A 26,320-nucleotide genomic window follows, 5' to 3' on the forward strand; every position below is an offset into this window, starting at 1 on the left:
CAATAATAATTAAAGTTCATTGCTCACAGAATGTCGTCGGTTAAAGCATCGTATCTGCATTAAAGATGGGAGATATTTACATATGATATGGCGATAATTCAAGTATAGGTACTGCTCACAAACATACGAAGGTTCGTGCATATTACAGCAGCTACTAGCCAGTGGTTACTTCTTTCGGCAAGGGGCGTGCTTTTCATTGGATCGGATTAAAGAGTTACACACTGTGTTATAACCATGTGGCAGTTGAATCTTTCAAAGAAAGTAGCCGGGGAACCGTCATTTAGAAGCGCAGGTGGGTACTATGTAGGTATGTATGTTATAATTTGAAGGTACCTAGTTACGTACCTTCACAATTTGCTACTTAGAATCCGTGAGGTAAGTGAAGGTGCGCTATATTCTAATCAGATGCGCCTGCTAATAGCGATGTAAGTGGAAGTACCTACCTGGGGTTATATATATCACGCGTGGTAGTCAACCGTTTATTTCCCGATTTGGGCTACCCATCTCACCATCCACCCTCTTCATACCGTCGTCGATTTTCTTCCGCGTAGAAGAAAAAACCTTCCCCTCTACACCACATTTCCTATTTTCCCTTTTATCACGTCGAACCCCCAACATTCTTTTTTTTTTCTTCTATTCTTGGTCACTAGTCTGACCGTCCATTCTCTCGTCCTACGACACCTTAAAATCACTGTCATTCATTAAGTCATTCGTTATTCGACGATTCCAAAGACCACCACTGACCCGACCCTGGATTTGGTCAGGCCATCGATATCGCCGATTGGACACAAGGGTCTCACAACGAACAACACCAAGATTCGTCGTGACTGGTAAGTCTTTGATTTGATATTATTCTTATTGTTCCCTTTTGTTCAGCACACAAACACATCGTCCCTAATTCATTCCTTGATTCATTCCTCCTCGAGTCGCTACACACAAAGCCCGTCGTATCACGCCGATGTCCTTGTTCTCTTCCATTCTGTTCATGAACAATCACTATTGTTCACGAACTCTCATCTTGGAGTATTCACAAGCACATCAAAATTTCCAATACGAACCTATTTCCTCTCGTTTTTAATCTTCTTCCACTTCCATTTCTTCTCCTTTCCAACTTTTCACCTTCACCATTATCCTATCACCAAGTACATTTTTCCAGCAGATCTCTTGCATATTTTATTGTCCATACTTGTAGCCTCATTCTTAACTCATTCTTACCTTATTTTATCACATCGACCTCCCTGGAGGAGTAGCGGAGCTGACATTGCATGAATAGTACTAGGCCTGCCCACACTCCTTTTGGTAGATCACATTTCAACGCCATCTCGACATAGCAGGTACTACACTCAAGATGGGTCTTTCTAAGGTCCTCGCGGCCTCTCTCCTGGCTTTACGCCTCTTTTCTGGCTCTGTGGAGGCTAGTCAGTCGACAGCTGTGCAGCAGCGCCAAAGTACTAGTTCTGACTATTGGGTTGCCGACATCAAACGCCAGGGTGTCGCTGTCTACGCCGATCCCGGCTACCAGGTCTTCCGCAATGTCAAGGACTATGGCGCTAAGGGAGACGGCACCACTGATGACACCCAAGCAATCAACCGAGCCGTCCAAGATGGCGCTAACCGCTGCATAACGCACTGTGATTCCCGCACCTCTACCCCCGCGATTGTCTATTTCCCTCCCGGTGTCTACATGGTCAGCAACCCGATTAACCAGACTTACTACACCCAATTCATTGGTGATGCGAACGACATTCCGACCATCAAGGCACTCCCCAACTTCGATGGTATGGCTGTGATCGATGCGAACCCCTATGACTACAGCCAACAACCTGCGGCGAACTGGTACATCAACCAGAATAACTTCTTCCGTCAGGTTCGCAACTTTATCATCGACATCAAGGATGTGCCTATCAACAAAGGCGCCTGTATCCATTGGCAAGTCGCTCAGGCAACCAGTTTGCAGAATATTGTCTTCGAGATGAACCCAGACACTAGCGACGCAAACGCGCAGAAAGGCCTGTATATCGAGAATGGATCTGGTGGTTTCATGGCCGATCTTACGTTCAATGGCGGAGGTATGGGAGCTTACATCGGTAGCCAGCAATACACCTCCCGCAACATGACTTTCAACAACTGTAACACGGCCATCTACCTCATCTGGAACTGGCTTTGGTTGCTGCAGGACATTACGATCAACGGCGGAAAGATTGGTATCGACATGGCAAGCGATTCGCTGGATGAGATTAAGGTCGGTTCGTTGCTTCTTCTCGATAGCAAGATCTCAAATGTCCCCGTTGGAATCAATACCCTGTACAAGCCCGAGAACACCGACACCAACAACACCCTCATTGTAGACAATGTGGATATGACCGAGGGCGTCCCCGCCGCGATCCAGTACGCGAAGGACAAATCTGTCATCCTACAGGGAAACCAGAAGGTCACAGGATTCACTCAGGGTCGACAGTACGATGGTAGCGAAGGCAAGGCGATCCAGACCGCCAAAGAAAATGTCCGCAAGCCCAATGTTCTCCTGGGTGACGATGGCAAAGTCTTCACCCGCATCAAGCCTCAATACGAATCCGTTCCGTCTAGCAGCTTTGTTAGCGTGAAGACGGCTGGCGCCAAAGGTGATGGTAAAACCGATGACACTGCGGCGATTCAGAAAATCTTCGACAGTGCTAAGGAGGGTGATGTCATCTACTTCGACCACGGCGCGTACCTGATATCCGACACCGTCAAAATCCCCAAGAACATCAAGATCACCGGTGAGATGTGGCCTCTTCTGATGGCCACTGGCAAGAAGTTCACCGATCAGACTAAGCCTGTTCCTGTCTTCCAGGTCGGCGATGCTGGAGATGTAGGCGATGTTGAGATGTCGGATTTGATCATTGAAACCCAAGGTCCACTTCCTGGAGCGATCCTCATGCAGTGGAATCTCGCGGGCTCCACGAATGGCGCCGCTGGAATGTGGGATGTGCATTTCCGTATCGGTGGGACGGCTGGAACTGAACTGCAGTCCGATAAGTGTGCCAAAAACGAGAATGTCACAACCACAGCTACTCCCGAGTGTATGGGTACCTTCATGATGCTCCACATCACGCAGACGGCCTCAGCCTACATCGAAAACTGTTGGTTCTGGGTTGCCGATCACGAGCTTGACTTGAACGACCACAGCCAGATCAACATCTTCAACGGTCGTGGTGTCCTCATTGAATCTCAGAAGCCTGTTTGGTTATGGGGCACTGCTTCGGAGCACAGCATTTTGTACAATTACCAGGTTTCCAACGCTCAGAATGTCTTCCTTGGCATCGCTCAATCCGAGACGGCCTACTTCCAGGGCAACCCCCCGGCTCCCCAAGGCGCCACAGTTCTTGAAGGCTTCGTCGACCCTGACTTTGACAAGTCTTGCGACGGTTCGTCCGACACCTGCGCCCGCACCTGGGGTCTTCGCGTCACGAATTCATCTTCGGTGTATGTCTACGGCACTGGTCTATACAGCTTCTTTAACAACTATGGCCAGAAATGTGTGGACAAGAACAATTGCCAGGACAACATGATTTCCATTGAGGGATCTACTGGAGTACACCTCTATGGAGTCAGCACCAAGGCCTCGGTGAACATGATCAGTGTTGATGGCCAGTCCGCGGTTCTTGACAAAGACAACAGAAACAACTTCTGCGCCGCTATCGCTAAGTTCGAGGTGGACGTCGGCGGCTCCAAATCGCCAGCGTCAAGCAGCGCTGGAGCGGGTTCGTCTACAATTTCGGCCTCGGAGACAACACTCTCTGGAACTGTCGTGACTGCCTCAGCCTCGGCGTCAATTTCAGGCTCCATTCCCGGTTCAGGCTCCGGTTCTTCAGCTAGTGGCACCCCGAGCATTGTTACTGACACTCAGGCCACGGCTACTCCGGCTTCCACACCGGCAGGTAGCTATGTTCCACCCGGTGGAGAGTCGACTGCCGGTACATCGGCGACGGGATCTGTGGCGGGATCAATGACAGCATCTGTGACGACAATTCCTATTCCCTCGGAAACCCCCAATGGCGGTTCTGGCAGTTCTAGCAGTACCGGTGATGCTGGTGATTCCGGTGATGTCACGGTCACCATCACTCAGACGGTCACGGCGGCGGGAACTTGCTCCCAAAGTCCATGAAGCGTGGCTACTGGGACTAATTCCCGGACCCTCACTCACTCAACAAGCACTGCTACAAAAACGACGACCGTCACACCAGGCAGCTGCGGGTCCAAATCGCCACACGTGAAGAATCCTTGAAATGGTGGAAAAACAAGGTTCCATCGCAGTTTATTTTTCTCTTCTTCTTCTTCTTCTTCCCGGCCCTAGAGGCATTTCCGCTGTCCAATGAGGAGGCGTCAAAATTAATTCAGTCTACCGGAACATAGGAATCGTTTGGAGTTCAGGTACATGACAGGATTTGAGATACTGAGATACCGGTTTGATGCGAGAAGATCACCAAGATCTTAGGAAGGGAAGGTGGCGGTCGATAAGACCTAAAGCTATTCCGTACCTACGATGGATTCTACATTAGTAAAAATTTTCATTGATTTCAATATTTGATAATGTGTTGACCCTGTGATGTGAATGACTTTTGCGTAATGTTCTTAGTTGCCTATCCGCTTAGATCCCAGGGGCTTCTAGCAAGTACTTCAGTTGTCCAGCCACATGCTATTGTGGAGAATTTATAACGCTAGTACTAATTCGGATATTTGCATATGCGTAGATTAAACGTCATCGATAGCTTTTGTCTCGATCCTCAAGAAATCCGGAATCCCTTCGAACTGTCTCTAAATACTATTGTAAAAAATAACAAACTGGCAAATAACCTAAGTTTTGCATTTCTTTGTGTCTTTTCTCGTACTTAAATTCAAAATCCCCCAGCCTGGTTCCGACATTTTTCCGCGGGTTCCATTTGTAGAAGCTAAGGCTCAAGGATCCTACAAAGCAACAGCTCTTAATGCCACCTCTACGTCTATACCATGACCGACGATAATCACAGCACCACCAACGCCTCGCTCCGATCACGACAACAAGCCAAAGCCAACATGGGGGCGACGAACGGCGAGCCTTCGTCGTCGTCCTACTCTTCTTCTCCCCCCACCTCATCCTCGTCCCCGAACGCGAAACGCAACTCCCCGTACCTGCCGACGCCCCTCGAGACGGCGGTCCTACTAGCGTACCCGACGATCCTCGTCTTCGGGGCGCTGTTCTCGGCGCTGAGCCCGGAGACGCGGCACGCGGCGTACGATCCCGTGAGGCAGTCGCACGTCGCGGGCGAGGCGCCGAGCTACTTCGCGCGCAAGGACAACGTGTTCAACGCGCTGTTCGTGAAGCAGGGGTGGGCGTGGATCACGGCCGCGTTCGCGGCGTTCGCGGCCACGCACCCCGTTTTTGGCAAGTGGGGGAATGAGGGGAGCGAGGCGGGAACGATAAGAAGACTGAAAGCGACGCTGAGGTGGGCGCTGGTTACGGCGTGGTGGGTCCTGGTTACGCAGTGGTGCTTCGGCCCCCCGATCATTGATCGCGGGTTTAGGTTCACGGGCGGCAAGTGCGATGGCGCGAGCGAGGCGGCGAGGGAGGGCGACGCGGATGCGGCGCAGCTGTTTACGGCGGTCGCGTGTAAGGCCGCCGGGGGACGGTGGAGCGGCGGCCATGATATTAGCGGGCATGTCTTCTTGCTTGTGCTCGGTAGCTGCTTCCTAATGCAGGAGGTCGGGTGGGTGGTCTACCGCGCCGCGAGGGCCGGCTGGGATGAGAGGTGCGTGGTTATGCCCGACGGCGCGGTCAAGGGCGCGGGTGTTGAGGCCGAGAAGAGCTGCGCCGAGGAGGAGAGGGCGCTCGGGTACGGGGGCAGGTTCGCGCTGGCGGTTGTGGGGTTGTGCTTGTGGATGCTGCTTATGACTGCTATCTACTTTCATACGTGGTTTGAAAAGGTTGGTTTCGCCTCGTCCTTTTCTCACTCGCTTTATTTTTTTATTTTTACGTCCTCGCTACAAATTCTAGGTACTGAGCCGTCTTTACTGACTTTCCTGGCAGTTCACCGGCCTGTTGGTAGCTGGAATGGGCATCTACCCCGTTTACATCCTCCCGCGGTGGATACCGGCTTTGAGAGCGTTCGTCGGATTGCCCGGGATATAACACCACGAAGAAACAGACGGGAATGGGTATTTGTAAGAATGCGTTAACAGATACATTATAATAGCATGACGAGTCACCAGTTGAAAGATAGACCTTGAGTATTATTAACTAATGATATTATTATCGCATGAAATATATGCGTTATTACGTCGTATAGTGCCTGTTGTGGTTTATGGATGCGAGATGTAATTACAATTGACGAACGAGAAATATGTTTTAAACGGGTGGACTCCCAAAAAGCAAACTTCAAGACATGGCGGAAACATTCGCCTGGAGAACATATCATGTAGGGAAGATTTTTTAAGACTATTCACAGTCCATTAAATGTAATAGTATGAATTGCGATATGATCAACTCACTCCTACTAGTTTGTGTTTTCTCTCTTGCTGCTAGGGACGAGTAGGCGGTAGGTATATGATCCACAATAGTGGCCCAAGTTTCCAACACTTCCAACCTTCAAACTAATGGGCAAGATGGCCGAGTTGGTCCATGGCGCGAGGTTAAGGTCAATAATCTTAACACGATTTCCTCGTGGGGAAACCCTCGTGGGTTCGAATCCCACTCTTGTCACAGCAATCAATTTTTTGCCCTCTTGTCATTCTGCCTTTATTTCCCTCTCGTTTTGTGTGCGGTGCTAGCAGCTCTAGCGTCGAAGATGGGTTGGGTTGCGGGTAATGTTACATAATAGAAGATTTCCACACATATTTCTCTGGATGCCATCTATGTACAAGCCAATCATCTTTTCTCAGCTCCCTGGAGGAAAAAGACGAGGTGCGGTCACGTTTCTATCTATTTGATGGACCGACCTCTTCATCATCCTTACCAATAGCGCCAAAGATCCTACGCTCTTCAGACTCGTCTCGTCTCGGAAATTGCGTTGATAGGAGGAAATAGCCCTCGTCTTCCCCTTCTTTCCCTGCCATGGCCCGTAATATAGCTTCGTACCGATCTCATCTTGAGAGCCTCCATTGTTGATCTTCTGACGTATCTATAGTTATAGGTATTTCCGTGTCGTAATTATCGGAGGGAATGCCGAATCGTGCTGCTACTTTGGGTGAAGTTTCTGCGATAAGATTGATCCTCCTACCCACGTTCACCAGTAAACCCGTTCTCTTGTCGTCTAACCCGAATATGTCCCATATAGGCCTTCCAAGTATTAAGATGATCGCTACGGCTTTGCCTACACTATGCCAAGGAGTCTTGATGACCATGCGGTTTTTTCGTCGGCAATATCACATATTTTCGCCACTTTCTCCTTGCCCATCTCCGATTCGGCGCATAAATAGGCCACTAGAAGATTAGCCTTCATGATTGAATGACCCAGCTCCCTAGACAACTTTTTTTTTTATTAAAAAAAAAAGCTCTTTTTTAACCAAACTAAACTCATCAAGATTCGCATTCTTCGTAGTTTCGTAGCTGTGTACGAGATTACGTACGAGAAGTCTCGCTTCGTGAAGGGATGTCCCATATTGAGTAGTTAGGTAGTAGACGAACTCTGCAAGTTTCCTTTTTGGCTCTCGAGGATCAGATCCGCTCTCCGTTTCTTCATTGAAGCTATCCCGCTTGTTGTCCGTCTGAGAATCCCCGGCGAAATCAAACAGCTCCAATGAGACATTTGCAAAGTCCGACTCATGAGACAAAGTCTTGGACGACAAAGATTCTGTTTTTGGCCGGCGCTCGGGAAGTGTGTCGTCATCGAAACTCTTCACTATATACGGCACATAGCAAGCTTCGGTAGGTCCGGTGTCTTGAATTGGGATCTCCCCTTCGAGGATTCTCAGCGTGATAATGCCCACTAATGTCTCCAGACTTTTGGCTACTGTGGCTGCTGTGTGGCCCCTGGAATCTGTTCGGCAGATATCCGCTTCGTGTTGTACAAGAAGTCGAATGATATTATGACGGGGAAATGAAGATACCACGTAAAGCGGTGCATTGCCCATTATATCCACTTCATTGACAGGCGCACCAGCTTCGAGTAACGCACCTGTTATATCCAATGAGCCGTTGATGATAGCACAATGTAAAGGGGTACCGTAGGGGTTGTTCTTGAGTTTTAGTAACGGTTTCTTTCCTAATATACATCGAACGATATCAAGTTTCCCATGAAGACAAGCCAAGTGCAATGTTGTAAGTCCAAATATGTCAGTGTAATTGACGTCTACACCCTAAGAAAGGAGTAGGTTAACATTAGCAGCTTAGTAGCAATAATGGAGAGCGGTTCTGCCATATTGATCCTCAACATTTAGTAGACCGGGTTTCTTCCCAAGGATCCAAGTGGCAGTTCGTGTAAAGGGTCCTGTGACAGTCGAATGAAGAGGTGTGCGTTCAGCGCTATCAAGGGAAAGGTTCGAGGACGTCAAATCCTTACTGGAGTTATCAATAATCTCAATAATCTCCACCGCCTTTGGAACATCCCGTCGAGCTTCCGGAGCGAGAATGTGCTGTCTTCACCACCGAGGATAGATAGAAATGCAGACTCTGAGCCTACGTTAGAAGGTCTCAAATTATCAGAGCCATGGGTCCTAGGCTTTGAATTTAGCCGACCAGAGGCCTATTTCTCACAGGGACAGTCGGACAGATGCCCTACGCGTGACATCTGCCGCCATACAGATCGACAAGGGCGACCGACGCAATTGTTTAATAAAGTACACGATATCTACTCGTTGGGAGTAGTCTTGCTTGAAATTGGTAAGTCGTCGCCTCTTGTTTTTCTTTCTTTTTTCGTATGGCTCATATAGCTTTCCACAAGGTCTTTGGCAACAAACGACTAGTCTTGAGAAGTCCGGGTTCGCAAACGTGCGTGATCCACAAGCGATCAAGAAACATCTCGTGCGGCATGCCGAAAAACGATTGGCTTCGAAGATGGGCTTTAATGTGAAGGATGACTCAAAAGAAGACCTTAAACTACAGCAAGCGTTTCGGACACAGGTGATGAACGTGTTAGAAAATGCTATTAAATATATCTAAGAGTTGACAGAATAGATCAAGTTGAAATCGAAACAGAACTTGGTTTTGAGTTCAATTATTACATGAGCTGCTTCTTTCCCTCTGAGAGATGCTAACGGGCTAATACCTAGCGCACTTACCCCACCAGACACAGCCACACGCTTCTTCCCGTCGGCATTAAGGCAGTTTTACCGCGACTAGTGAATGTGGCTAAGACATCCTGGACATTCAGGGTCTAACTCTCTTCAACAGCCGGTGAAGGCAGTTAAACGTTACATTTCCCTCTTCTTGTACACCTTCGATGGTCCTAACTCAGCGTCGACGAATATAAGCATTTCGACGATATAGTCAATATATCTCACATGGATTGAGCGATCTCGATCTCTTTCGTCCTCTCAGTTACATATTAAGTAATTCGATAGCCTGGATAACCTCGATCTTCAGTTTAATAATTGCTTTGCCACCACATATCGCAGTTCCATGCATTAACTCCCCTCAATGCTACCTAAAAGGCCATATTTAGTCTCCAACAGCATTTTGCAACCCTACAGTACCTAGTTCCGACCAGGCGCCTGGGCTGCTATTTATAGCCATTCATGTCCCTGGCACGACGCCCTGAAGAATACAATTGCGAAAAGTCCATTCACTACCTAATGGATTTAGCACGATGTTACGCAACTGCGTTTTCTCGACGTTTCGATCTCAGGGTTTGAGGGTCCCCTTTCGCTGGGTTAATTTCCCTTATGGATAAAAATTTTACGTTATGTTTGTATATATGCGTAATCTATCACTAAGCCTCTTGATAGGCCATAGAGCCCTGCTCAGCGTCTCAGCCCTAACGAGGCCTGTAAGCACTAGGCACTACTTACATCACAGGGCTCGTCGCGTGGCTCTTTGATAAAGAGAACATGCGAAGGAAACGCAGGATTCATAAACATCCACTCCGCCCGAGTAGGATCGCAATGTGTCAGCAGAATCCCGATATCCGATACATTGGCTGTCTAGAGTTGTCAGTCTTCTAGGCGTAAGGACTTTACCCGAATCTCTTCTAATCCATCATCATTGTCATCATCAATACCTTCGTTTCTTGTGTTTATTATCAGCTATCTATGGTGTTGGCGTCATCACCCGATGGGTAGGGCTGAAATTCACAGGCCACCTCGATATGACTTACATACCGGCAATTATCGAGCGTGCATCACCTACAGGGTCTTTTGATGGAACGCCACCGGACCACTTACCGGCCGAAAATGGCGTACACGTTTGGCGCGCGGCGGTCGCCATGCCTTTTATCACATTTTTCTTCGTGTCATTACGCTTCTATACGCGGATTTATATACTGAAGGCTAAGAAGTTCACGATTGATGATTGTACGTCCCTTGCGCGCGCAACAACAGCATGGTGATGCTGATTTATGGTAGATATTGTGGCCCTGACGATGCCCGTCTGCATCGCCCACTCCGTCCTCATGGCGATTGCGACATATAACGGAATGGGCTTACATATATGGCAATACGACTCAGAACTCAATTCGCGATATTACCTGTGGGTCGGGATCACTTCCGAGTTTTACGCACTCGGCTTGTGCGGCTTCAAATGCGCGCTACTCTTCATGTACCTTCAACTATTTGGCGTATACACGAAGTTCAGATGGACTTGCTACGGCACTCTGTTCTTCTGTATGAGCTACCTCTTCTGCAACATGATGACCGAGTTTCTCGGTTGCCATCCGATCAGAAAAAAGTGGCAGCCGGACATTCCGGGGGAGTGCATCAATAGTACCATCACAGCTACCTTCTACGGGGCTTGTAACATGGCTAGTGATCTAGTCATCGCCATCCTACCTCTTACGATGATATGGAAATTACAAGTGGCGACTACACGACAGAAAATCGGGTTGAGTTTGGTCCTGAGCTGTGGTTTTATGTGAGTACATAAGCTATCCCCTGACAAACTATTACTAACACAGGCCATTACAGTTCCTGGGCGATAGCTGTCGCTCGCTGGGGAATCGCGACATTTAACTGTACGTAGTAACCGCCTGCGTGATCTCCATAAACAGATGGCTAACTCGGTGTTCATAGTGGTTGGAACTACCGACCGACCGTGGTGGGCTGGTATTAGCTTCACCTTGTCGATTTTCGAAGTTCAAACAGGACTCATCTGCGCCTGCGTCGCAACCCTAGCACCCCTCTGGAAGTTGGCCTGTTCGCATGTCAGAGACTGGACGGGCTGGAGCAGCCATCAGAGTACGAAAGTCATGACCTGGCCGTCTTTCGTACGCAAACCTGACGATAGCCAGTCTTCCGGCGACTCAAAAAAGCCCAGCGGATATTGGGCACGAGCAGCGAATAATACTATCGGAGGCCATGATAACCCGGCTGGCCGGGGAAAACGCATGTCAAGCCACGCCGATACGACACTGAACGCTAGTCACGATGACGAGTATGGTCTATTGGAAGTTTCTGACTGGCGCTCCCACGCGACGAGAGAAGATAGGTCTCAACGGAGCGTGGATGTATGAACTGAATGTATATTGATGTACTTGATTGCAATTTCTTTGCTTTTGTTGTGGCTAACACATATATATACCCCAATTAGCGAATGAAAATTTTGATTTCACCTCACTATAAGGCCTCACCGCAACTCCCGTCACGAAATTCTTGGCCTATTTATCACGTCTACCAGCGGCCGTAAATTTGACGATGCCCTACCTAAGAGGGATGAAATCGTCGACCGCTTCTTACTATGACGACTCATGGCTAACATATAGATTACGATGACTAGAAATTTGATTCATCATGATGCTGAACCGAGGGGTCTTGCACATTACGTGTTGGCGGCACTCACGTATCCATACCTCTTAATGCGGCAATTTATCGAGACCTACTCGTCGCTATCCGGGTTGAAGGACCAATGGATTATGCTCCTACCCCAATCCTAGCCCTACATAAATTGGCCGCTCGGCATATCACTTCGCAATCACTCAATTGAAGTCCGCTTTTAGTTGAGGCTAAATGAACGTGATATTAGAAGTCGATTCTAGGCTCGTTTAGGTTATTGGGGTCGTGACTTATTCCTATGCAACATACACCTCCACTTTCTTCATCTTGCCTTAGCGAACCCAATTAGGGCCTCAATGCAACTATACTGAGGTCAATATGCAGGCGAAATGTGACCCGTCTGCTAAGATGCGTAAACAAAGCCGAGGCTGGAACTGCGTGAGCCGGGTTCGGGATGGGGTGAGGTCATGATGTTTACTCTCTCGAAGCGCGGGGATGGTCAAATGGTATATTTGCTTTTCTTCACAGTTGTTGTCGCCTTATTCGTCCTATTGAATTTTTGGTAAGGCCTCTACTCTGTTCATGATGTTGTTGCAATTATCAATTACGGCTTTGGTCGTTGGAGTAATCGCGATCCCCTCTCCGCAGACACTGAACTCTAGCCTTACGTTGTTGGTTGATAATGATCTTCAAGGTAGCTTCATTCTATGTAAAGACTATCAGAAAATCTATCTGACTTATTTCCTAGGTGCCGCTGGATCAGCCTCCGACTCAGGAGCATTGTTGTTAGAAGCGTACTCATTGAATAATGCCAGCGAAGCCTGTGAGGATGTGGGGGAGAAGCTCTGGTCGCTGGAACCAAATACCAGCAATGTTCAAAATATGTTGAATTATCTGAATTACTCAAGTTTAAACACGGGTTTTTCGCAATTCTGGATAGCATCTCAAAATGGATCTATTCGAGCCATCGACTTGGACGGCCGCATATCTCAGACGAAATTAGACGCCGAACTTCCAGTTTTGTGCACACAATCAGCGCCGTTCTCCAACGGAACATCTCAGGATACGAGTGAGAAATGGCAAATCACGGTGGAATCCAACAATGAAACCCTTACTGGGTCAGATGCCTTCAACTGTTACTATTCCGAATGACATATGTTAATACGTGTCTAGCTTCCGCGACCGCCTCAGTTTCCGTTTCCTAGGAATTCGATATGCGTCCCAACCCGAACGATTTACTTACTCTGAGCCATACACCGGCAATGGTAATGAGACTTCCGCACTTGGTTATGGATCCCAATGTGTCCAGGCAGGGGATCTTGGAAGCGAGGATTGCCTCTTCTTGAATATCTGGACTACCTATATCCCAGGTCCCAACTCTACTGTGGAGGCTCTGAAACCGGTTATGGTAAGCCATGAGCGTTATGTACCAAAGCGAACCCACGTATATATGATTAACTATTGCCAAGTTCTGGATACATGGAGGCGCATTTACAAGCGGGACAGGAAACGATCCTACCTTCGATGGGGGTAATCTGGCATCAAGAGGCGATGTTGTCGTGGTCAGCATCAATTATCGGCTTACCACCCTCGGGTTCCTAGCACTGAAAGACAATGTCACCAACGGAAACTTCGGGCTTGCCGACCAAATAAACGCTCTTGACTGGGTAAGGAACAACATAAAGGACTTCGGCGGTGATCCGGAGAGGATCACTATTTTCGGACAGTCTGCCGGAGCGGGCAGCGTTCGAGCTCTAATAGCTTCGCCTAAGTCGATTGGAAAATTCGCCGGGGCCATACCCGTGAGCAACCTTGGGGGCATAAATTATGGCACCACGTACTCTAAGTACTACACAATTGATGAGGAATTAGAGGTAGCGGGAAATGCCATTCTGCAGGAGACTGGCTGCGCAAATGCGACATCCCAAGTAGACTGCTTGCGGGCTATATCGCCATATGACCTGGCAAACCTGGACACCGTTGCGAGGTACCCGGTCGTTGATGGGACTTACCTCACATCCGACGAACTTCAACTTGACGGACCTACTCTTCCTGTTCACATAATGATGGGCACCACTCGCGACGACGGCGCACCATTCATCAGCTATCCCACTACTACGAACCAGTCTGCATACCTCGCCTCCCAAGGTTTTGACGTGCCGCCCTCAGATCTTTTCCCGATCCCAAGCATAGCAAACAAGACGCTCGCACTGTTCGAGATGGCCTCTCACCTCGCCACGGACGGAATGTTCAAATGTATTGACCAAGCCACCGTATACGCCGGCCTCAAAAACAACAGGTTCCCTCCAATCTACTACTACGAGTTCAACAGGACCTATCAGACCGCCGGCTGGCCCAACCTCGACGTCTGCGAGCCGCCGAAGACCGCGCCCCGTCCGTACGGCGACCCGAACGAGGAATACCTCAAGTGCCACTCGGGCGAGCTGTACTACGTCTTCGGCAACCTTGCACGGCAAGGCCTTCCCATGCGCGACGAGTTCGACCTCCCATTCGAGCAGTTCGTCGTCGACACTTTCAGCTCCTTCGCGAGAACCTTCGACCCGAATCCGGATGTCGAGTTCCTCGAAGCTAGGGGGTACACGAGCACGTTGGAGGAGGTCGAACGTGCTGGGAAATGGGAGGCTTCGACCTTCCTAGAGGGGATGACTATGCGGACGCTGCAGTGGCCTAGTTTTCAGGGGCCGTTTCTTGAGGCGAGGCAATGCGATTCCCTTGGTTTGGGGTTGGATTATTATTTATCTTAGTTAAATTGATATTATCTCAATAAGATAATGTTTCAGCTTTTACTTTGAACCCCTTTTCGTGTGATGCACTGTGTTTATACTGTATTCGTACTGTATAGTTCTCTCACCTTGTACCTCCCTACCTGCAAGCTCTACTCCAAGGAAAATGGACGCCCTATGTAATCTAGTATTAATTCTACGAAGTACTCATAGGTTTCTCCCTTTAGCTTGCTCAGTAGTTACCTATCTATGTAGTTCGCGATGTAGTCCACGGCCAAGTAATAAAGGGGTAAATTTTATATTGTAACTAAGAAAATTAGCTTCTCAATGAACTTTACAATTGAGCTAAAGTTCTTCCCATATATTGATTATGGTCTTCCTTATCAAGTGATGCTTTGAAACTGGCCGTGTTGGCGGGGAAACCGGAAAGGGGGCCGAGGAGCGGTGTTGAGGCTCAAAATAGTCGGAAGTGATCTCAAAACCACAGAATCTGCTCCCCTATTCTACCTATAGGTTCAAAGAGGCTTGGAATCATCTATAATTATAGATATAGCCGAATTTTAGCCGGAATATAAACGGTTTTTAACCGGTTTTTATATTGACCTCAGACGACCCCTATTCCAGGCTTCAAGGGGCGTATATCTATTGTCGTATACCCTTTCGTGGACAATTTTAACGTCTTTAAAGCCTACACAGTTCACTTTGTGTTAAGTTCTGTAGAATAAGAGACAATGACGTTACTATTTAGTCTAAGAAGCAATATCGTGGCACCTAGTTGAGTCGTGATTTTTCTTGAACAACATGGGAATAGGGGCACGGACGACATCCAGGAGCCAAATCAATATTTCTGCTTTTTAGAGATTTATCATTCACTCTGCAAGATTACGAATGGCAGTCTAGTTTATAGACGGATTTATATGCTTATGCGTCTATGGTGATTGCAGATGAACATAAGTGGACAAAGCAACCGTAACAACCAGATAACATTTCCTGTCCGTATCCTTCACCAGTGTTCTTATTGTTACCATAGAGTCAACACAAATTAGTCATTTCCTAGGTCACCAAGTTAAGTCAAGCCAGACAAGTTAGATCAATTACAGTGTTCATATCTTGCTAATCGTAGTCGATTCAACGTTCATAAATTACTTGCCAAAGAAAATTAAGAGATATTTATTGTTCGTCGTGATATATCTTCCTATATAGTAACAGTATTAATTCCTAACAGAAAATCATTTCTATTCCTGTAGAGCTAAGACAGCATGCTCAAGCATAGAGCACTCACAAAAGCATTACGCAGGTAGGTATCTAGATACATGTAAGTTGGTACTTCAATTATGTACCTTCATCTGATGTCTATATGTAGGCAGTCACTCTAATTCCCTCTAGTGTTGGTTGGCACAACCAATCATCTATGTAGCATTACACAATGCAAGGCCCAGAACTCGTTGAGTCGTCGACGACTTCATAAGCATATCCAAACTTGAATGGCACTTGCTTCAAACTGTGTGCCACAACTGCTTGACAAGTTTGGTTGTCTCCACCTCAACCGATTTGAGTCACCCTACAACAAACTTTGAAGTCGTTTTAGCTGCATCAATACCTGCAGTACGCCGTAGGACATGAGCAGCTCTCAAAGACTTGAGGATATAGACTCAGGATGGATGATGTTGACCAACTGGGCCTGTTATTCTAGATCTTAGCTCGCAAACCAGGATCTACAAGGCTCTCTCATTCTGTACCATTCCATTCCATTTCAGGTGATGTTATCTTGCATCAGTAATCTCGGCACATGGCCCTAGCTTATGGCACGAGTCTCTTGGAGTCTCCAGAGCCTATGATCAAACTAGGCATTCGCTTATGAATAGAAAGACTTTGGATGAACTATACTAGTCTGTGACGTTTCCGCTATCTTCGCCTCGCGGGGTATAGCTCGAAGGTATTATGGAATAGAATCAAGAAATACCACTGGTCAAAGCATTTGTAAACATTAGTGGCCTAATGTTATGGTATACCTTCATAGCAATATCTAAACACCTTCTGGGCCCACGAAATCCGCCTTGATGAAGGTATCTCCCTAACAAATTTACCAATAGATATACGTAGGTACATTAGTACCCTTTCTTAAATCGGGATGAAATTTCTTGCTAAGGTTTTTCAATAGAACCAACTCAAGGCCAAGTTCTTCCAATACCTCTCCCGTGATCCATCATTTATGCGTGAAACCTGCCGGCTCAACAAGGTCCCGGGAGCTCATCACCGCTGACTCTCACAAGAATTGCCAAACACTTCTTCGCATATGCAAACTCTTCTTGCTTATCAACTTGATCCCATCTCATATGTGTCGATTTCTAAACTAAAAGTTCGAAACGTCAGCGTGATCATTTTGTGTCGACCTAATTCTTTGTGCGTAAGCTCAATGACATCTCCAAGGTCTCACCGACTCTCTTCAAGGTTACCAAACTGTAGTTTGTCTAATCATACTCCCGGTCCAAGCGTAGTTGGATCCTGATTCTCAATCCGAGAAGGCCTGTCTAGATATCATCGAGACGACGAGGCACAATGTTCCGTCCCAAGCTATACAGGAGGGCATTCCTTTTACGTATTCTATTCTCGATAGGCACACTCCATGCTCCTACCCCTCTCACATCTATTTCTCTATAAGATCTCTTCCGTTTCTCTCCTTTTCGCTTTTGCAATTCTTCTCTCTTCACGTTCATACCAACAAGCTATCATATTCTCTCAGCACTTTCCCTTGAAGACATACTTGCTTCAGTTACTTGCTTCAGTTAATAGTACCACTTATTTCCACGCTTACTCAAATCATTTTTACAATTTAACACCAATACGATGTCGGATTCCTCTGTCACCCTCCTGGTCTGCATCTTCGTTATCGGAATCGCTTTAGTGACAGTACTTGTCACTTCAGCTGCGCTGTATTGTGAGAAGGACCTCGATGAAGCTTCAGACATCGGGTCCGTAGATGGCGACGCCATCGAGTTGGGCAACCTGGAGGAGTTCGTGGCCGGCGAAGGGGATGAATTCCCCATGCGTAAGTCTCTACCTCCCCAGTTTCAGTAGACCCAAGCCCTTCGATTGTTCATACCTAACTATCCTTTTCCCCTCCACGATCGCCAATGGACGCGCTAACTCAGAAAAGGGTACGACGGTCACCATGCATGGGAGATTCTCGACCAAGATTATCTTGCAACGCCAGCTCCGACCCACACGGGAAGCTCCCGCCGTGACGGGATGTACATCACCAACCTACCGGCTCTCGAATTCTCAGCGATCGAACTCTGGCCCGGCGACCCGTCGCAAGGCTTGATCATCGCCCCGGTGGAGCCGACCACGGATGACCCCCCACCCTACGAGCCAACACAGGCATCGGCCCCTCGTCCTTCATTCGCCTAGATTTCTGGGTGGCGTCTCGATCGTGGGTCTCTGATAACAGGATAATGGTAATGGATTAGGTACGATCTGCGGATCATGACGGGAATGGCTGCCAGGAACAACGGTTATATCAACTTCAAAAAAGAAAAGTAACGCGATGTATTATGTTAAAGATTAGATACCATATAAAAAATAAGCGTTTGCTCTTCTACCGCTTACTAGCACTGGCTTGTGACGCCTCCTCGTGCCGTCGGCACTACGCTTTAACTAGGAAAACGGGCAGCGATTAAGACGATACTTCTCTTATGTAGGACGTCTCTTATATCATCATGTGTCTCCCTAATAAGCACGCCAAAATCGAGGAAAGTAAGGATCTTCGTAAGATGAGGACTACATCAAAAATCAGTACGTCGGCTAACCTGCGGTATGTCTTAATTACTGCCCGTTTTCCTAGTTAAAGCGCAGTGCCGACGGCACAAGGAGGCGTCACAAGCCAGTGCTAGTAGCTAGTTTACTATAAGAAGTATTTGTTTTTATGAATGAAACCTTTACCTGTTAGTAGACTATACTTACTAAGAAAGCCTACGGGACTAATACCTACGAAACATGCGGGAAATCAGATTTATAAAAATTTGATAGAACGTTTACGCTTTTCCCTGACATTCCTGACTTTAACAATGCGCCTTTTACTTTTTCGCCTTTTTCTGTACGTGGTTTATGCTCCTTAACGAGATCGGGGCCTATTTGCCTTTCCAGAACCTATCTCTTTAACTGGTAGTTGTCTACAGCCAAGGATCAGGAGGCACGATACACCTAAGCACCCACAAAGCTCGGTTTAGGGAATTGTTGGTACGAATGGCGCGAGGTAAAATCTATGTAAAAGTATATACCATTCGTGCTCTACGTTATGGGTCTGGCCCACCAGTTCATGTGAAGCTGTATTTTGCCTCCTAATCCCTGGCTGCAGACAACTGCTCGTTAAAGGGATGCATCTTCTCCCCCCAAGCAACCATTCTACCTCACGCGATATTTCATCTTTTATTTTCATTTACAGGCACCTAAGACTTTTATACCCAAGAAAAGCCACCTAATCTAAAGGTTGATAATAGAGAAACAGGTGATAAGACCTCACCATACACTGGGGTGGAAGTATCTAGCGCTGATGATATCGCCTCATGGTTCAGGATGTAGAGGAGGCAAACAGAGAGATAGCGGTGGGTTAGGTATTGCATATGGTCATCGGGGAGAGCGGTTAGGTAAGATTGAATGTTGAGACGGGTGAATGGAATAGGGGAAAGTGGTAAGAGTGAGTGTTAGACGGAGAAGATTCAATGTCGCATGTTAAATGGAAAGTAGTTAGGGGATGAGGATGAATTGGAAGGGGCTGTTGAGGTGCTGTTAGGGGGGGAGGTGGGGAGGTGGGGAGGTGTTAGGTTAGGAGAAGTTTGTGGGAGTGTGAGGTGCGAGGACTCGACGTTGTCATCATCGAGTCTTCCTCACTCCGGTCCTGGGATGAAGGTCCATCGTCTGCGGACTGGGCTGCGGGCGCTTGGATGTCGTGTCGCGTACTGATGCTTCGTTGGTTTTTACCCTGATAACCCCTATTTGACGAGACCTAGATCGAAAAAGAAGGGGGGGAGGGGGGGGGTTGGAAAGCGGGAATTGAGAGAATGAATCTACCTTCCTTCGGCCTCTATTCAGCTTATTTCATAATTCCCTGGAATCGCGTAGTTATGCGTGTAATGAAGGAGGGTGATCTTGATTGATGAGGAGGGAGGGCGGGGAAAAGTTTTAGCCTCCGGGGGGTTTGTCGGATAAGAACATGTTCTGTTTATTAGGAAAACTCTATGAATTAAGCAAATCATAAGAGGTCAACGGAAGTGAGAACAGGTGCTCCATGAAATATCAATGTCGCCCACAAACCATGCCGTCATAGCTTAGTTCTGGTTTTACAAACTCGTTTTACAGTCCCAGTCCGCATAAAGGCGTCCAATGTAGTACTCTGTCAAGCTGAGCTTCTGTTATTTGGTCTTCCTTCAATCCTTCTATCTGCGATCGCCCCGCCAAAAGTGACGGATACTGTTATGTCCTTGCGTATACCGTCCTCATCGTGGGGTCGAACACCGGCTGTACGTAATGGATCCATGGGATATCCACAAGCCTCATTAGGTTGGAAGCCACCATCACTGCTGATGCCTGTAGCATAGACGTATTCATCGAGGCGTTGAAAGGGGCCGTGGTTGTTTAGATCACTCTTCGGCTGACCTTGCTTCCTTGAGTTGAACGTGTTTATGTCACTAGAAGGGCTACTCCTGTTTCGTGTGAAAACACTGGCACCTTTCAGAATAGGTCTTAAGGTCGGTATAGAAACAGCCAAAAGGACAAGATAGGCCTCGAGACTAACCATACAGACACGTAAGTTAGGTTTAATTTCACGTTATGGCATTAAGGAAAGGGCTAACTTACGTCCACCAGATTGCTAGTTTGGCCATAGCGTCTAAAGTAAATGAGTAAGCTGGCAGAACTCCATCAAAATACATGATAGTTACCTACATGTCGAATCAGATGTCTCGCTGATGGCCCGAAGGTTGATCGTTTTGACAATAGATGCTATCATTGCGCTAGTAAATGAAAATAAGTACCTATTCAAACAATCACCAAGTAATTTGAGGCCACGAGCGACTCACAAGATGCCTAATCCCATTAGGCAGCTCAAGGATATTTTCTGCTTTAACTCCATTTTCAAATTCCAGAACAGACTAGTAGGAAAAAGGGCTAGGATGAAGTCTACTAAAGAGGATACGGCTGAGTTCAATTAGCTTCTCAGTGGAGGCACAATCCCGGATATGGTCATAGAGTTGTGCCTACTTACAGCCCTGAAAGTAGCCTGTATATTGTTGCACGTACGGGGACCAGCAGTCAGCTTTGATGCTCGGATCCCAGTAACCGTTAATAGGTTTGCATTGAGCAAAGCTGATGATGATAGTTCCAACATCCACTATGAACTGGATGCATATAATAGCCCATAGAAACCGGCGTTGTGCTTTTGCTGGTGGCATAAGACCGAGGAGTAAAAAGGCAAATGATATTCGGCCAAACCCGGGCGACAAGATAGAAAAGAATTCACATAAGTATACCCATTTGATAGTGTACACGATATGTAAAGGTCGTGATTCGAATGCTTCGATGTGTTGCCCTAAGCCCCAAGAAGTTGAGATCGTTAGAAATACGCTATCTCCTAGCGCAAGAAGCTGTTCAACGCATCAGCTAACTTCCGAACGTTGGTGAGGGCATCGTGACGGAGGATATGATAGAGGTTCTCACAAGAGTGACTGCAATGATGTAATCGTCAAGCGTAAGAGCTCGTACAATTCGTAGGCGTACATAAAATCGTGCAAGAACTACAGCCGTAGAAAGGGTAGCAAAGACCCACGAGACGGAGACCACAGCGGGTCCAAGGTTGTCGGATGACATTGGCTTTGGCTACTATACTCGGTATATTGGAGACTAGATTATCTAGAGTCTGAGACTAAAGAAGTTCCTCTTGCAGATATAGAAGAGAAACAATGCCCGAGCACACTGGGAACGAAGAAAAGCTCATACCATGGTATTACTGCTGGTCGATACTGTATTCTGACATAAAAAACGAGTGCGGCACAAAAGCGCCATTCTTACCGCCCCTATCAGCCACGCAGCTTCGGAAGTAGCGAATAATATAAAGATGTATTGTCTAAAGACGTGTACTCAGTGTCTCATGCAATGCAACGCCGTATGTATGATGAAAACCAAAATCCTTTCGTAGTAGATGGTGGGTGAGTTACGGTTCATGCGCGCAGCCTTGTTCGTTTTTTCGCAACATGCGGACATATATGGTGAGCAAGTTGAATCATTTTCATTACTCAGACTATGCGCCGATCCTGAGAATTTTGCGGAAGTTGAGCAGGCTTAATATATATAAACACTTATCGAAAGAAGCAACCAACAAACAAACAAACATTGGCTTCAACCTCGGTAAGGTTCTCGCTGTTACACAAACCAAAGCCTCCGGTTCATCCGTCGGTCACTTCTTTTATTTCCTAGTGCTTTCTCCTAACTTTGATTCAGGATCACTCTCTGCGCTGCAGCTATTCAAGATGGCTTCGAGTTCAAACCAGGCAATCACCCTGATTGAAAAGCTTAATAAGCTCAGTTCAAGGCTATCTTCGAAAGATGATGTTCAAGCTAATAACGAAGCATTGCAACTGAGTAAAGAATTGACGGCAAGTCTTGAAGAGCCTAAAAATGCAGCTGTGCATTTGGCTTTTTCGGTACGCCACCTCCTTCTATGCTTGGATATCTTGGCTCGTTGGCTTACCTATTTTGACAGCCATTCATTGCCATAGCTGCGAGAATCGCTGTCAACCTGGATCTGTTCAAGTTGATTGTTAGCCATGGCGGTCCTATTACTTCCCAGCAACTTGCCACTCTGTCGGGTGGAGAGGAATTGCTCATTAGTACGCCGCCTCAGCACTATTGTCTAAATGTCTACGTATGAACTTGTTTAACATATAATTAGTCCGAGCTTTGAGGCCCATGGCCGCCACAGGCTTCGTCAAAGAGGTTGGGGAACGGACTTGGGAGGCCACACCAATCACTGAAGCCATGGCAACGGAAGAAATCGCCGCTGGGCATAGAACGGTGTGAGTATCTAGTAAATCGGTATCAAAGCCGTGTCTGGTCTCTCATAGCAATCTCATTATCTGTGCATCTACTGATGGTCATACAGCGGCATGATTGTAGGTGCTGCGACCAAAGCACCCAAATGGCTCAAAGAATCCGGGCATCGTTGCCCCACCAACCCCCACGATGGCTTCATTCAGTACGCTTATCAAACCAAGTTGAACATATTTCAACTTTTCAGTACAATGCCAGACTTGATGAAAGACTTCAACTTATTCATGGGGAATACTATGGGAGCCAGAGATTATTGGGTCGATTGGTTTCCGGTTCAGGAGCGACTTATCGATGGTGCAACTAAGGAATCCGCCCTGCTCGTTGACGTTGGCGCTGGAAAAGGTCACGATCTTCTTGCATTCCACAACAAATACCCGGATCAGGGACTTCTAGTACTACAAGACCTGGCCGCCGTGACGGACAACCTTGAAGGCCTCGACCCTTCCATCAAGCCGATGGCGTATGATTTCTTTGCAGAGCAGCCGGTTAAAGGTAAATAAATCGACTACTCTTGAAAAGAGGATTCCCAAAAGTTGTACTGACTATGATTTAGGCGCACGCGCATACTTCTACCATCACATTCTCCACGATTGGTCCAACGAAAAATGCCTAGAAATACTAGGTCAGCTCAAAAAGGCGATGAAACCAGGCTATTCGAAGCTTCTCCTCCATGAGATGATAATTCCGGAGCAGGGAGCCTCACCGTTCCACGCCATGCTTGATATGACCATGATGACCTTTAACTCAGGCATGGAACGGTCGGCGAGGCAGTGGGAAGAGCTGCTTGATAAGGCCGGGTTCGAAGTTGTGAAGATCTGGCCGCCCGTACAAGAGGACGCCGACGGAATCGTAGAGGCAGTACTCAAGGAATAGGCGGATAGCCTACATGTATGTTGGGTACCTAGATGTTGACTAGAAAGGCACCTGATTTAGAATACAATGCTCGCTATTAGATCGGCATTGATAGGACTAAGCGTAGCTGTTCTCATTGTAACCTAGGTATATTTAACATCTATCCAGCTAAATCTACCATTTTATTAATTCAGGGGTTCTCAATCTCATATGGTGCTGGTCTCTGCAGTAAGTCTACCTGGAACAAATCAAACATACGATCACCAGCCCATGAGTCCAGTGGCTCCCACATGGCACATGTGTGCAAAGAAGCATCAAAATTTGTCGGGTAAAATGCTGTTTTGTCCTCGTGTTGAGCCGTGTTATTAATCCAACGGAAGGTAACCATGGAAAGGTCCGGCTGACATATCAAAGCCTCTCGGATGTACTCAACGCAGTGATCTGCACCATGAAGCCAGTTATCAATATGTGTCGCATGCGGAAGTTCAGTGGCATACATACCGACGTGCTTCGCCTCTCGTGCCATTGCTTCCTCGGATTTATCGCTGTGGTAATACTCTTTGAACAGCATCCTCTTCACCTTTTTCTGTGCATTTATCTTAGCTCAGGTATCATAGAATCAAATATCTAGGCATAGGCTAAGATTATTACCAAGCAGTGTAAGGAGTGGTACACACTGAGGGATGCTATTCCTTCTGATCCGTCCTTAGTATGTACCGATGTCAAGTTGAGCTCGTTTAAGTAGCCCCGAGGTACACGGATATTGTCATCTGATCGATTGGTTATATATAACGTGGTAAATCGTATGGGGTAGAAAAGAACCTACTACGAAGAAGCCGATGCCATGCCTCGTCGAGCTCTGGTCGGGGGTTGCCCGCAAAGGGATTGTCGACGATATTAGTGGGAAACCTGCGTTCTTCCCAGAGAAGACCCTCCCGAGAAGGCACTTGCAGCGTAGGTAGGTTAGAACTCACCATCAAAAGCTAGCGGTTACAGATCTTACAAGGACGTTGGTTTGTTCCTTTTCCTCCGTTTTCGACGCACTGAGAGGCCATACTGGCGACCACCAGTATGAAGTATCCAGCCGAGTATATCAGCAGCAAAGCTACATGGAGGCACCAGGGCTTCCACTTTCTCCCTATCCAATCATTCGTATCTCGTTGAAAATTCCCACTATTGTCATCCTCTACGGAAAGCAATGGCTCGTTGCACTGGCTGGGCAAATCTTCTTCACCATCGCGAAATTTTACTTCTGAAGTAGCCATTATGTTGATGAACATGATCTTTAATTAGGTAGTAGAACTTGTTAATGTTCTTTTTCCTGTTCCGCCAAGCTGTGTGTATTACTTCTAGGTATTTGCGTTTGGGGCATCGTCTACTCCCCAAGCATTGATAGGCAGGCTGGGGAAGAGATGACTGTATTAGTTGGTGTAGTAGTATGATAAATTATTGGTTAGCCCTATGCCGTACGTTATCGACCAAAATGGTGTTTCGTTGCGTCAGGAGTGTAACCAACATTATATGTCGGTGAGACTAGAAGGCGGTCCGACATCATGCCACGAGCTCACGCAATATATCACTCTTGCATATAGTATTCATTCGATACCTTTGCTCTCAAATAAATCTACTTACGTATCTTTCTATATTGTCTAAATGCACGTCTCGCTAACATTCATCTTCGTTATGCTGAGCCTCTACAGACATATGACGGGCTACTTGCCAATCCCGGGGGATCGCGACGCAGGAGGCCTAGAAAGGCGTGTGAGACCAGAGAATCGATCTAATCGAGATCAATGTCTCTTGGTGCCTTTGGTAGCGGCTCTTTCCTGTGGTCTAGGGGTCATCATAGGAGCCGCACTGACGAAAAGTCATACCCCATGTGCTAAAATAACCCTTCAACAACCCGACTCTACATTCGTATTCCGAACTATCAATGAGAAATTCACCTACAATCGGACGTTCGGAGCTGACCCGCAATTGGACAATGGTACGGAGGAAGCCTGGGAATCTATCGTACCCCGTACGTGCCCCCTATCTATCTGCAAGCCATCAAAACATCAACTAACCAAGATGCTACGGCAGTTGGGCAAGGGTCGGTCCGGTATCCAGCCAACAGTCACCAAATCTATACGTTGTCAGCCGTGCACCAGCTTCATTGCCTTGTAAGCAGTTCGGTCCAGACCCAAGTAGGCAGGAAACTAAATAATAGCGCGCACCACAGTGGTCGATCCATCGTAATTACTACGTCGTGTTGCATTCGGATACTTCCGAGGGTGACGAAAGTACGGCCCCGCACATGCGGCACTGCTTTGATTATCTCAGACAGAGTCTCATGTGTGCAGCGGACGCAACGCTAGAACCGGTTGACGCAGTTCTGGGTGGTGTTACAGGCTGGGAAAATCCTCGCATATGTCGAGACTACAGCGAGTTGGCAGCTTGGGCAGTGAAATATAGGGTAAACAACTTGAAAGGCTTTCTCGACTCGCACTAGTTACGCCACACACGCAGTCAGCATCCATACCATGTAAATGCTCTAATATGTATCTGCCGAGACACCAAAGATGGGTGCTGAGAAGTGCTAGTTAGCAATACTACACTTAGGACTAGGTAACTTGTCTGGGTGAGACGGCAGGATTTAAGCATGATCGCCAACCAAGGTTGCTACGGTTTTCTAGTGTACATGTACTTGGCGGACAGCCCTACAGCCGCCTCAACCAACGATGCTACCCTACCAGGTACCTAGG

At 47.3% G+C, this 26,320-nt stretch overlaps 8 protein-coding genes and 1 non-coding gene across 9 annotated transcripts; 7 read left to right on the forward strand and 2 right to left on the reverse strand.

Moving 5' to 3' along the window:
• The first annotated feature begins 863 nt into the window (after positions 1-863).
• Positions 864-4,616, forward strand: F4807DRAFT_415993 (glycoside hydrolase family 55 protein). The gene has a single exon (XM_047997091.1). The coding sequence runs from the start codon at positions 1,349-1,351 to the stop codon at positions 4,145-4,147; it is 2,799 nt and encodes a 932-aa protein (XP_047856923.1). The 5' UTR covers positions 864-1,348; the 3' UTR covers positions 4,148-4,616.
• A 161-nt stretch (positions 4,617-4,777) lies between these two features.
• On the forward strand, positions 4,778-6,476 carry F4807DRAFT_415994 (inositol phospholipid synthesis and fat-storage-inducing TM-domain-containing protein). Its single transcript, XM_047997092.1, has 2 exons — positions 4,778-5,943; positions 6,047-6,476. Exons 1-2 carry the CDS (start codon positions 4,990-4,992, stop codon positions 6,146-6,148), a joined length of 1,056 nt encoding a protein of 351 aa, XP_047856924.1. The 5' UTR covers positions 4,778-4,989; the 3' UTR covers positions 6,149-6,476.
• A 139-nt stretch (positions 6,477-6,615) lies between these two features.
• Positions 6,616-6,718, forward strand: F4807DRAFT_t43. Its single transcript has one exon. It is a non-coding gene; the product is annotated as a tRNA-Leu (tRNA).
• Positions 6,719-9,796: 3,078 nt separating this feature from the next.
• Positions 9,797-11,758, forward strand: F4807DRAFT_370342 (uncharacterized protein). Its single transcript, XM_047995669.1, has 4 exons — positions 9,797-10,464; positions 10,516-11,020; positions 11,074-11,120; positions 11,179-11,758. Exons 1-4 carry the CDS (start codon positions 10,260-10,262, stop codon positions 11,616-11,618), a joined length of 1,197 nt encoding a protein of 398 aa, XP_047856925.1. The 5' UTR covers positions 9,797-10,259; the 3' UTR covers positions 11,619-11,758.
• Positions 11,759-11,795: 37 nt separating this feature from the next.
• Positions 11,796-14,684, forward strand: F4807DRAFT_416001 (alpha/beta-hydrolase). The gene is made up of 4 exons (XM_047997093.1): positions 11,796-12,571; positions 12,626-12,995; positions 13,051-13,285; positions 13,347-14,684. The coding sequence occupies exons 1-4, from the start codon at positions 12,460-12,462 to the stop codon at positions 14,640-14,642; spliced, it is 2,013 nt and encodes a 670-aa protein (XP_047856926.1). The 5' UTR covers positions 11,796-12,459; the 3' UTR covers positions 14,643-14,684.
• A 2,784-nt stretch (positions 14,685-17,468) lies between these two features.
• F4807DRAFT_457903 (uncharacterized protein) lies at positions 17,469-18,032 on the forward strand (the record flags this gene model as incomplete). The annotated part of the gene is made up of 2 exons (XM_048001114.1): positions 17,469-17,670; positions 17,779-18,032. The coding sequence occupies 2 exons, from the start codon at positions 17,469-17,471 to the stop codon at positions 18,030-18,032; spliced, it is 456 nt and encodes a 151-aa protein (XP_047856927.1).
• Positions 18,033-20,016: 1,984 nt separating this feature from the next.
• Positions 20,017-21,485, reverse strand: F4807DRAFT_457904 (uncharacterized protein; the record flags this gene model as incomplete). The annotated part of the gene is made up of 6 exons (XM_048001115.1): positions 20,017-20,410; positions 20,478-20,508; positions 20,565-20,632; positions 20,699-20,816; positions 20,884-21,262; positions 21,336-21,485. The coding sequence occupies 6 exons, from the start codon at positions 21,483-21,485 to the stop codon at positions 20,017-20,019; spliced, it is 1,140 nt and encodes a 379-aa protein (XP_047856928.1).
• A 436-nt stretch (positions 21,486-21,921) lies between these two features.
• F4807DRAFT_416008 (putative O-methyltransferase) lies at positions 21,922-23,755 on the forward strand. The gene is made up of 6 exons (XM_047997094.1): positions 21,922-22,022; positions 22,116-22,318; positions 22,378-22,504; positions 22,567-22,690; positions 22,777-23,216; positions 23,278-23,755. The coding sequence occupies exons 2-6, from the start codon at positions 22,145-22,147 to the stop codon at positions 23,595-23,597; spliced, it is 1,185 nt and encodes a 394-aa protein (XP_047856929.1). The 5' UTR covers positions 21,922-22,022; positions 22,116-22,144; the 3' UTR covers positions 23,598-23,755.
• An 11-nt stretch (positions 23,756-23,766) lies between these two features.
• On the reverse strand, positions 23,767-24,841 carry F4807DRAFT_457906 (uncharacterized protein; the record flags this gene model as incomplete). The annotated part of the gene is made up of 4 exons (XM_048001116.1): positions 23,767-24,162; positions 24,228-24,346; positions 24,403-24,522; positions 24,580-24,841. The coding sequence occupies 4 exons, from the start codon at positions 24,839-24,841 to the stop codon at positions 23,767-23,769; spliced, it is 897 nt and encodes a 298-aa protein (XP_047856930.1).
• Positions 24,842-26,320: the final 1,479 nt, after the last annotated feature.

This window comes from Annulohypoxylon truncatum (genome assembly GCF_022578515.1).
Source record: "Annulohypoxylon truncatum strain CBS 140777 unplaced genomic scaffold F4807scaffold_7, whole genome shotgun sequence".
NCBI classification, from domain to species: Eukaryota; Fungi; Ascomycota; class Sordariomycetes; order Xylariales; family Hypoxylaceae; genus Annulohypoxylon; species Annulohypoxylon truncatum.

What these genes read in the sequence shown, in the direction of transcription:
- F4807DRAFT_415993 (XM_047997091.1), top strand. Translation starts at nt 1,349, where the DNA reads ATGGGTCTTTCTAAGGTCCTCGCGGCCTCTCTCCTGGCTTTACGCCTC.
- F4807DRAFT_416001 (XM_047997093.1), top strand. Translation starts at nt 12,460, where the DNA reads ATGATGTTGTTGCAATTATCAATTACGGCTTTGGTCGTTGGAGTAATC. An exon ending in AACAATGAAACCCTTACTGG is followed by an intron (nt 12,996 to 13,050) that starts GTCAGATGCCTT and finishes ATACGTGTCTAG; the next exon opens with CTTCCGCGACCGCCTCAGTT. An exon ending in AGGCTCTGAAACCGGTTATG is followed by an intron (nt 13,286 to 13,346) that starts GTAAGCCATGAG and finishes ACTATTGCCAAG; the next exon opens with TTCTGGATACATGGAGGCGC.
- F4807DRAFT_415994 (XM_047997092.1), top strand. Translation starts at nt 4,990, where the DNA reads ATGACCGACGATAATCACAGCACCACCAACGCCTCGCTCCGATCACGA. An exon ending in TTCATACGTGGTTTGAAAAG is followed by an intron (nt 5,944 to 6,046) that starts GTTGGTTTCGCC and finishes CTTTCCTGGCAG; the next exon opens with TTCACCGGCCTGTTGGTAGC.
- F4807DRAFT_416008 (XM_047997094.1), top strand. Translation starts at nt 22,145, where the DNA reads ATGGCTTCGAGTTCAAACCAGGCAATCACCCTGATTGAAAAGCTTAAT. An exon ending in GCCGCTGGGCATAGAACGGT is followed by an intron (nt 22,691 to 22,776) that starts GTGAGTATCTAG and finishes ATGGTCATACAG; the next exon opens with CGGCATGATTGTAGGTGCTG. An exon ending in TGCAGAGCAGCCGGTTAAAG is followed by an intron (nt 23,217 to 23,277) that starts GTAAATAAATCG and finishes ACTATGATTTAG; the next exon opens with GCGCACGCGCATACTTCTAC.
- F4807DRAFT_370342 (XM_047995669.1), top strand. Translation starts at nt 10,260, where the DNA reads ATGACTTACATACCGGCAATTATCGAGCGTGCATCACCTACAGGGTCT. An exon ending in GAAGTTCACGATTGATGATT is followed by an intron (nt 10,465 to 10,515) that starts GTACGTCCCTTG and finishes GATTTATGGTAG; the next exon opens with ATATTGTGGCCCTGACGATG. An exon ending in GTCCTGAGCTGTGGTTTTAT is followed by an intron (nt 11,021 to 11,073) that starts GTGAGTACATAA and finishes AGGCCATTACAG; the next exon opens with TTCCTGGGCGATAGCTGTCG.